The 10,676-nt window shown below is 35.7% G+C and overlaps 2 protein-coding genes across 3 annotated transcripts in view; one reads left to right on the plus strand and one right to left on the minus strand.

The window, feature by feature from the left end:
* The window catches only part of LOC113337851 (mediator of RNA polymerase II transcription subunit 4-like), a 47,946-nt gene extending 41,464 nt beyond the window's left edge, over positions 1-6,482 (plus strand). The window contains exon 2 of the mRNA XM_026583422.1: positions 5,450-6,482. Within this exon, the coding sequence (XP_026439207.1) occupies positions 5,450-6,482 (1,033 nt within the window). The remainder of the gene's footprint in view (positions 1-5,449) is intronic.
* LOC113277046 (cation/H(+) antiporter 15-like) lies at positions 4,738-9,397 on the minus strand. 2 transcript variants are annotated; one of them, XM_026526308.1, is made up of 3 exons: positions 9,060-9,397; positions 7,935-8,969; positions 4,738-7,833 (listed from the first exon to the last, which is right to left on the minus strand). In XM_026526308.1, exons 1-3 carry the CDS (start codon positions 9,267-9,269, stop codon positions 6,667-6,669), a joined length of 2,412 nt encoding a protein of 803 aa, XP_026382093.1. In that variant the 5' UTR covers positions 9,270-9,397; the 3' UTR covers positions 4,738-6,666. The 2 variants fall into 2 exon arrangements, with proteins under 2 accessions (XP_026382093.1, XP_026382094.1); XM_026526309.1 differs by having other exon boundaries at positions 7,935-8,986; positions 9,060-9,198.
* Between the last annotated feature and the right edge of the window lie 1,279 nt (positions 9,398-10,676).

Consider the following 10,676-nt stretch of genomic DNA (forward strand, 5'->3'; position numbering starts at 1 on the left):
GGGATATTATCGTTGAAATATCGGTATAATATCGGTTCCAATTTAGAGATTAAAATTTTATAGCAAACATTTTCTTCACATATTTTCTGTTAAGATGTAGCAGATATCATCAATTTTATCAAAAACACAAAAGAATAACTTCAATAACTTTAAAGTTCACTACCTAAAATGATAGTTAAACAAGTTCAAATTAGAGACATGAGAGTAACTTCAACAACTTTAAAGTTTACTACCTAAAATGGTAATTAAACAGGGATTTGTACGTTCCCGTCTTTGAAAAACCTAAAATACTTTTAATCTTCACCTATAACGACTAATTTAACCGGTACCGAATTTTCAAAAAAATATCGTATCGGCTCATATCAGCCGATATTATCCGGAAGATATCGTATCGCTGATATATTCCTTATCATATCGCTTCAGAACGGTATCCGATATTTCGCCGATATATCGGCCGATACGGTCGATATTGACTACATTGCCAAAGAGCACAGCCCTAACATTTCATTGGTGGAATTTACGGTGCTTAATCTGGTCCGTCGATGGTCGTTCACTATCTATGAGAATCCAACAATTGTCGTGGTCTACTCAGACCGACTTTAAAAGAAGACTCCAAAAAAAGCTAGCTACAACTACCGCCTTTCCTTTTGGGAAAGCAATAAGGAATTTTTTTAAGGGTCTTTTAGACTGGATTTGTCAATGCGTAAAATATTTTCAATGTGCTTTTAATTTAAAACACTTCTAAAATTTCCCAATTTTTAAAAGCCGGGATAAGAATTTTTAAAAGCTCTAAAAACATAAGCTTTGATCCAATCTTATTTTAACGTATGATTTTTCTTTTATATCCATATTATATTATCTAAATGACCAAAATTTCTCTTAAATCTTTGATAATCAATTTCTTATTCTCCATATTATATTCTTTAAAGGTTGTTATTTTAAATCTATGTCACATTCTTCAAATATTATTATTTTCACTTTCAACTTGTATTTTATATACCATTTCAATTAAAAAATAATAATAAATAAGAACCAATATTAAATAAATATTTGATTTTAGTACAGTTTTTTTTAACCCAAATAATATCAATAATAAAAAATGGTTATTCAAAATATATATAAGTATCTAATATGTTTAAATCCCATAAAATTGAATAAAACCATGTTAAAATATTATGTCTGGTTTTGTCATTTGTTACAACTACAATAAGTGAACCTATATTTTACCAAACATAATTTGATCATTTTCTGAATCAGCTTTAGCTTTTAGTATCTAGTTTACCAAACACTTAACTATTTTTTTTTACACAGCACAACAGAAAAGCGCTTTTACAAAAACCGCAGCATTACCAAATTAACAAAACCTTAGTTGCGGCATTCTCATAACCACAAGGTCCTACCAGACCCAGGGATACCCGTCTTATTTCTTGACATTTCCTCTCCCAAGAATTACTGGAGACGGGATATCAAGAAATTTTATACACGAGCTTAATACCAGTTTATTACTAAAATGCGCCGGCAATAAGTATAGTAGAATTAATATTTTCTTTCATTTTTATTGGTAAAGCTAGAGACTTTGTGAAGAATGGAGAACAATATAAACAACCACTGTCAAAAAAGGCAGGAAGAAGAAAACAACCCCTACGGCCAACAAGAGTTAAAATAACTCCAAAAAGACAGGGTCTCTCTCCCTCTTCCAGTAAGCGAAAAAAACTACCATATTCTTCTTTGTTTTTCTTTTGATTTTCCCTGATTTGATCAGATTTTTCAGATCTTTTGGGAAGATCAAGGTTAATCTACTTAGTTTGTATAGTTTCAATAAAACAAATTGTTGTTCCAACAATTTTTAGGGTTCTTTTTATTTTCTTTTTTATCAATCAGATGGCTTATGTATGTTATCTTTATTTCTTATTATATGTTGGTATAACGGTTTCATATAGCCTTCAAGGTGATTCTATCGATTGTTTCAATCATTTTATATACATCTTCGATGGCGAATCACATTGGTTCATGATGCATAAATAGCTGAATAATTAGTTTCTTCTTGTTTCTTTCGATTTATATATTCTCTAGTACTGTGAAGCATGTTTGTGATTACTTGAGAGTTGTATGTTTTCATTGAGCACCCCTTTTGGGATGATATGCTCACTCGTTCCCACTTTAGTTTCAGTACCAGAAGAAATGGTGCACGTGAAGATATTCGTTTTCGTAGTTTAAAGCGTTACCGAACTGTGTTACATTTATGAATCTTTTATATATGTGTATCCTTTATTTATCATAAAACACCATACTAATATATTAATATCATATGAGAGTTCTTCATTTTTAAATATCAGAGAGTTGGGTTAAAGTTGGTTTTAGTTCACATTATGAAATTATGATTCTTAGAATTGTCAATTTGGAATTGATTCTTCAATTAGGTTGTAATCCTATCATCTAAGTAGGTTTATGATTTTGGTCTTCACATGCGCTCCTTTATCTGAAGGAGGTTTAGGTACAAAGAAGCTTGAAGATACCGACAACGCTTTGCTGATGAGATTGTTATGGAGAATTCTTCACAATGAATGTGAATGAGCAAAGTTCTTTAAATCCACATATGAAAATGCTCATATAAGATGAATTTCTCATTCTAAAAATCATCTATCGAGACTGGAATTAATTGGATTTTGAACTCACTTGACGAGGATATATACAAGATGAATTGTACGAAAAGGTGACTCAATTTCTGTTTGATATGGTAAGTGGCTTGTTGATTCAAGACAATAATTGGTTTATTTACAGCTCTCTGCTGAGTATAATTGATATTGACGTTCTCCTTATTATTGCAAGGAATAGTGATAAGAGAATTTGGAGTAGTAACCTTTTTGGAGATTTAAAGACTATGGATGCTTATAACAAAGTAAGACTTAATAGCAACAGTTCCAGTTTTTATAAACTTCTCTGGAAAACTTGGATTCATCCATCCATATTTAGTAATATATGGAAATTATACAGACATATATGTGCTATTGATGAGAATATGCAGACTACATGCTAAAATATGGTTTCGAGATATTGTTTTTGAAGTGCACATACTGAATCTCTTGACCATTTTCTTTGGAATTGCTCTTTCAGCTTGCAATATTGGAATTGGCTGGGAAGTATTTTTGATTGTGTTAATCCTCATTCATTCTCTGACTTGGTGGTTGTCAATAAGAGAAAGAGTCTTATCACCAACCAAACTTGGATTATTGGTTCCTTCATTTTGATTGTAGAAATATGGCTTGCAATGAACAATGGGTCTTTGAAGCTGTCACTCCGTCTTCTGATAACATCAAGAAAAGAGTTATTCAGCTAACTCATGAAGGTAGTATTAGATTAACTGGTAATATGTCGAATACTGAGCATGAGAGATATATTCTCAATCTCTTTAGAATTCAGGGTAAAAGACTGAATCTTTCTAGCATTTTAGATTGATTTTTTAGATTACCTCCTGCTGTGATGAGACCTCGAGAGATAATCCGAACGATACATGGTATAGTTTTCTTTGCAGAGATCAATTATGTAACTTCATTTATGTTGAATCTAGTGGTGTGGGTTTTGCAACAAACTATGTTGCTGAAATCATTACAATTATCAGAAAAGTCGAATGGTCTGTACATAATGGCTTTTTGAATCTCCTTTTGCAATCTGATTTTATGTTACAATTAATAATCCGAGATTGCCTTGGTTTTTTCAAGCCAGATGGAGTCGCGCCTATCTATGATTTGTTCTATACAATTCAGGCATGGGTTTAGAGAAATAAATTTCTCTGCAGATCATTTCTCCAAACAGGTTTCTCGGCTTCCAAAAGGCCAATTTATTCAATTCCATGCTCCTCCTTTGTTTCTAACAAGACAGGAATGTCTGTCAGCTATTTACTTCCAATTCGGTTAGTTTTTTTTCCTGTTACTTTAGTTTTGGCCCGGTTTGTACAATTTACCGGGCTTATTGCATGTGTCATTAATTGTTATTCTGTTTTTTGTTTTTTTATGTATTCCTCGTTCGTACTCCTTTTTCCTTTTAATATAGTGGCTTTTTTAGATAGTATTTTTTTGTAACCTAATCAATTATTTTCATAAGGTGATAATAAATTTTTTATCGTACTATAAAACATTTCAAATTCAAAAAGTAAATAAATTCCACATCGAGATAGCAGCATGCCCTGCCCTCCTTGGCCTGCTTGTACAAGAAAGAAAGAAAAATTAGAAAATAAAAGGGCTTTGGGTATCAAATTAGCTATCCAGTTGCTTCAAATAAAAAAAAAAAAGAAACCTATCCGGTTTGAAATTTTTATAAGCTCAAACACATCTGTTTTAATTTTGTTTGGGCGGCTCGACCAGGCCCAATCTAACTGGAAATTTATTACATAGATGTTGCCTACTTTAGGAGAGACCCTATTAGTTGAGGATAAATATCTAAATTCTATAAATACCCTAATGGTGGGTTTGGATGTAGAATTTTAAAGACGGGATTTACGGGTTCATGGGATTTTGTGGAATTACGTTTCCTTCGGTATGTTTGGTTGCCAAAATCCCTGGAATCATGTTTTCCATGGGATTCAGTTTTCCAAAAAATTCTCTATATGGAGTCCGACCCCTCCCCCTAAGATTTGTTGTGAAACTTATTGTGGGATTTATGGACCCACCTTTTCTAACTTTAAATCTCATATGTAAACAATTTTTAGATTCTAAGTGTAATGTCAAACAATATATGAACTTTAAAACAAGATAATTCTATGAATCATATGAATTTTAAATGAGTTATCAAACACACGGGAGACACTACAAAAAAAGTAGCTTCTAGGGACGGCTGGGACGGTGATGGCCTGACCGTCCCTAATAGTCATAAAATATTTAAATCAAGGCTAAATTATGTCCGTCCCAAAAAGAAAACATGGCCAAATAGTATTAGTGACGGTGGAACAGGAGACGGTACATAAACCGTCCCTAATACCTCTTGGGACGGTTTTTTGTCCTCTTGGGACGTTTTTTGGCCGTCCCAAGAGGCCTTCTGTTTTGTAGTGAGATTTACATGAATCCAAGAATTTGTAATCCCTTATAAATCCTGGAAATCTTGAATTCTTCAAACAAAGTCACCATAAACCTTTTTATTCCACACAATAGAATTCTTTTTCTTCTTTTCCTATGTATTTTCCGTCTCTTTTCTATTCATAATACATTCTATATTTGCAAACTTCTTCTCATGCACGAACATAACTGAAAACGAGCTTCACAAGATTAGACACCATGCAATGAAAGAAATCTTCGAACAAGTTCTATGAGCGTGAGATGATCTGAGCATAACCAGATTCCGGTAATAAATTTGTTTTCGCACCATCTCCTTTAGCAACTCAAAGAACGAAGAAAAAAAAAGTTCCAAAATCAATCTCCGGCCAGATTAGGGTTAAGAAACCCTAATCACCATTAAGAATCAATTTACCTGCAACAACAACAACTTCTTCAACATCGTTACTTTCTCTACACCCAACTCTATCTAGAGCTCAATCTCTTCTTCTCCAAATGGCTTCTCTTACTTCTAAACTCTTTGAAGTTTCCCCAAATCTAGCATCATGGTTCACGTCTTTTCGTGGTTCAGTTCCCAGTTTCTTAGCTTCTCAAACCCTAACCCTACCTCCACTTGAAACTTCTCCTACTTCTCCTAAGGAAATCATCTCCCTATTCACCTGTCTTCAAACTCAACTCTTTGAATCACTTGCTGAGCTTCAAGAAATTCTTCATCTTCAGGAGGCTAAACAGAAAATTACTTTAGAGATTAAAACAAAGGATGCTGCAATTCTTGCTTTCGGGAAAAAACTTAAAGAAGCTGAACATGTTCTTGATCTTTTAGTTGATGATTACTCTGATTATCATCGACCTAAAAGATCGAAAACCGAAGGTCACCGCAATTCTGATGATACTGAAATGTCTTGTATTCCTACTTCATTGAAATTGAATGATATATTATCATATGCTCATCATATTAGTTATACAACATTCGCACCACCTGAATTTGGGGCGGGGAAAGCTCCGCTTAGAGGAGCTCTTCCTCCTGCCCTACAAGAAGAACAAATGCGTGCATCGCAGTTGTATAATTTCGCTGATCTTGATATTGGATTACCTAAGATCCAAATAAATGAGAAGAATAAACTTGGCGATTTAGCAGCGGTTGAAGGTTTAGTGCCACCACAGCTTACAGTTCCATCAGGTGAGCGCCCTGGAATGATGCCAGTGGAGCTGCCAACCGATTTTCAAGTAATGCAACCAGATGTACTGAAACTAGGGAATCCTGTTCCATTGCCCGCATTGGATGATTTTGTTCGGGGTAAAGTTGAGGCGCAACAACCACATTCACTGCCGGTTCAGAGTCTCGAGCCAAGACAAGTTCCGTTTGTACAACTTGATATCGACCAGGGTGATAGCAGCAGTGAATATAGTAGCGAGGGAAGTTCCGAGGAAGATTAAGTGGCGCTCTTGAAGTATTCTGAATTAGTTAATCTGCACATCCATAACATGGAACTCATGTAACTGATCTGTAGCTAGGCTACTCTTCTCACGGCGTAAGTAGGATGTGTAGCATGCCGTGTAATAAGGTGTACATGAGTCTGAAAATTGGAGATCATTAAGCGTGTAAAGTTTTTTTCCATGATTAACTAACGCTTTGGTGAATTATTAAGATTGAGCTCTCAGCTTCAAAATCAGGAGATGTTACTGTGTTTCCGATAGCTCCTAGCTCTTCACAATCATCCCAGTCCGTTGCTAATCCTGGAATTATATTTGAATCAGTGATTTGTAGCCTTCCTACGACCATTAGATCATAATCTACGTGAAGTGACCGGATTGCCCAAACTGTTTCCGCACAATCTTTCACCTCTACTTCTTTATATATCAAAGTTGCGTCATACATTGCATTAACGTTAAGCCTAAAATTATCTACCAATTCATCATCAAGAAACTCATGTCTCTCAACATAATTGTAATAGTCAATAACTCCGTCGGATGGTAAACTTGCAGGACCACGAAACCTAACAAGAGTAACGAAAACTGATGGATTACGAATCATGTTCATCGCGAAAGCCAATGCTTCACGATCATCTGGGCCACCAAAAAAGAATACTATCACACGGTAAGGCATGTCAGGCAAGAAGCGAGTTGACTGTCCTTGGAAGCGAGCAGAGAGTCCTTGGTAATTATTACAATTAACTAAGATCCCGACTGAGCATGGGGAGCTTCGCAACAGATTTTGAAGAAGGGTTTTGATAGAACGATTAGAAATATCTGGTCTTGCAAGATCATCTTGCCTGCAGAATGGGAAGATTGTGAGAGCAGTCATCTTGTCAACTGACAAAGTGCATATATCGTTGTGCATTGAAGCATACGGAGAGATGGTAGAGAAGGAATGAACCGTAACAAGGTTCTGGTATCGGTTTTGGAATTGTTGGAAAACATTGATTATCCTTTCCGATTTGGTAGGGTTTGATGTGGAAGCACGTTTACGCAATGGGTGGGCAATAAAGAGAGGAGTAGAACGACCCACGAGTTCAATGAGATGGAGGACGTACACGGTGAGGGGGTGGAGTTTGGTAGGGTTAGTGGCTTCAAGGAGTCTAATAATGCCTAGAATGTCATCTTGGCTGTGAACACATGCAAGTACACGAAAATCTGATATGTTTTGGTTTGACTGCAAGATTGACCTTCCTTTGTAGGTTAAGTATTTCGATGAAGGGTCGTAGAGGTATTTCACGGCGGGTGTAATAACTGCTACTAGCACTATAAGTGTGAGAACCATTATTGTATCTGAAGCAATTACAATATCCTGCAGAATAAGAAAAGAAAAACAAAACTTGTTAATTACGGATTCAAGTTGAGATGCTATTTTGCAATAACTAAAAAAAAACTTAGTGTATGAAGACGCACTCTTTGATATTTTAAATCTAGCCAGGTGCTAAGTATGGAAACCTCGACAATGCCTTTAAAGTTCATAATGAGTCCAAGCAGCAAACTATCTCGTGCAGACACTCCAAGAAGCACAGCTGGGAGGAAAAGCCCGATAATCTTTCCAAGGATACAACTGAGGATGACCAGTAAAACCCGCCATAGATACGAAAAATGAACTTTATGAATGTCCGTCCTATATCCGATGATACCCATATGAAGAGGCATGAAGAATACAGAAACAATGCGTAGCTTGTCAACTAGAGCAGATCCTAAAGGTGGACCATCAGGTATAGCCAAACCAAGAAAAAAAGCCCCAACTGTACCATTCAATCCACAATATTCACTAGCTAGACCACACAGTGGAACTGAAATCATTAATAAGGAAATGTAGATATCATTCACTGGTCTTCCTTCAGGTGTATTCTTTACAATCCATATCCCTGCCGGCCGCACAATAAAATATATATAAATCAACGTCCCCAATAAGAGTGACACAACAGTTAGTGCCTGTGTTGGGTTTCCATCCGCGGTTACATGGAGATATAAGGTCGTAAATTTTTCACTCATATGAAGAAAATCAGCAACCATTGCTATTTGAACTGCTAAATTACCTAGTTCAGAGTTAAGAATGGTGAGATCATTGAGTACATAAGCGATAACAGGGAAAGAAATCATGCCGAATAGATTTACAATTCTCGTAGAGGTGGGAAACCCTTCAAAACCAGGTACACGATAATTTTTGAATCTATGTGAAAGTAGAACTCCGGATATATAAGAGCAGAGGATACAACAAAACCCGATGATATACGTTCGCCACCTAGCTCTCTTTAATATTTTGGGATCCATTTGAACTCCAACTTTAAACATAAAAAACATGGAACTGAATTGAGCAAGCATGTCTAGTGCTTGAAATCCTTCTACAGCGAATACGAAATGTGTTATCCCCATAGGGCTGCCGTTTTTTATTTTAAAAAGCGGATAGCCAAGAATCCATGGACTAGCAAGTACACCTCCCTATACATATTATATATCTGTATGAGCAAATAGTCAATAACAATAAAAATGTATGCACTCGAGAAAACAATTTAAGCACAATAAGCGTACCAGGATTTGAGAAACAAGTAAGGGTTGATGGAACCGTGACAATATGATGTGCACTAGATGAGGTGCAAGAGAAAGTATTGTAATTTGCAAGCAAATACTTGGTAGAGGAGCAAAACCAGAAAAATTAGATAAATGTTCATAAAATAACCCTCCTGAGCCGACTTTTCCTGGAATTGTACATGCACGATGGTTCTGGAGATTTTGCGCCATACCTCTCTCCCGGTATACCTCTAACGCACCAGAAGAGGAGAAAAGAAGCAAAAGGGAAAGAAAACAGATGTTTTCCTTCTGTTTTTCGTCTTCTGAGTTTTCAATGGAGGGATTGCAGACCAAATGAGAGAAAGAAAATTGGAAGCAAAATAAGGTCGAATCAATCCATTGATTATTTTTTACTATTATCAAAAGTAGTGGATGATATTCAGCCTGGCAACTCCAAAAATAGTGTGCAGTTTCGGTGGCACCTGAACAGTTTCATCTGGTTTATCTTTTAGAGAAACTTCTACCTCCACTTTTAGTGGCAGTAAATCTGTTGGGTCAGGATACTCACCCGTGTAAATCATAATTTAAGACCAGAATTAGACAAATGAAATAAAAACATTAACAATAAATTTCCACCTCATTATGGCGTGAGCGAGGTACTCATCGACAAACAACTACATGTATGGTGCATGCGTTATTTTATTTTGATGCGATATACTGTATAAATTTTATTGATTAACTAGCTTCCGGAGCAAGACCCAAAGAAAGTTGAGACTCTATTACATTAGGTGGCTTTGGAGCCCATCCTGTGCGTATTAGGGCCCTGTGCGAACTTAATAAGATATAAAACTAAGATGATTCATAAACATATAGCTAGGATAAACATAACAAGTTCTTTACTGTTATAAGCTTTGCTTTTATATATATTGTCTAGTTTAACACAAAAAAGGGGTCCAAAAAAATATTGTCGACTAGTTTTTCTAGTATTTACGGTCCGTATCTTTGTAAATAACTTCAACTTCTCCCATCTGTGAGTGTTAGTTAACCCAAATCTATGTACCTGAAAGACATATAAATACTAAAGTTGTTAGCAAACCAAAAATACAAATGGAAGACTTCAAAATATTAATATCAAATTCGAATATGACATGCATATATACCATTCACAAGATCATCGACGGAAATTTAGCCGTCTTGAATTCACTGCTGCGAAATCATCGATTAAGGAGTCAATATCAACATCGTCAAGAAGACCATGCTCAATCGATATCATAGCCAACCCATTGAGTCTTTCTTGGGCCATGGTAGTACGCAAAAACGACTTCAGTATGTTTAATTTTGAAAAGCTTCTTTCTGCCGAGTTGGGTATTTCTTGGGCCATGGTAGTACGCAAAAACGACTTCAGTATGTTTAATTTTGAAAAGCTTCTTTTTGCCGATGCTACTGTAACTGGAATTGTTAAGAGTACTCTATATGCAATAGATGTAATCGGAAAGCTATCTTGACGTTTTAAGAAGTTAAATATACCAACTGCTGTGGTTATTTCCCTTGGTGATACTTCACGTAAAACTTTCAACTCGGTAAACAAATCGTTTGCATCAATATCCGACGCTTCCTTGTGTCTTAGACCAGCTTCAA

Source organism: Papaver somniferum, chromosome 1, assembly GCF_003573695.1.
Source record: "Papaver somniferum cultivar HN1 chromosome 1, ASM357369v1, whole genome shotgun sequence".
Taxonomy (NCBI): Eukaryota; Viridiplantae; Streptophyta; class Magnoliopsida; order Ranunculales; family Papaveraceae; genus Papaver; species Papaver somniferum.

What these genes read in the sequence shown, in the direction of transcription:
- LOC113277046 (XM_026526308.1), bottom strand. Translation starts at nt 9,269, where the DNA reads ATGGCGCAAAATCTCCAGAACCATCGTGCATGTACAATTCCAGGAAAA. An exon ending in TACTTGTTTCTCAAATCCTG is followed by an intron (nt 8,970 to 9,059) that starts GTACGCTTATTG and finishes TAATATGTATAG; the next exon opens with GGAGGTGTACTTGCTAGTCC. An exon ending in TAGATTTAAAATATCAAAGA is followed by an intron (nt 7,834 to 7,934) that starts GTGCGTCTTCAT and finishes CTTATTCTGCAG; the next exon opens with GATATTGTAATTGCTTCAGA.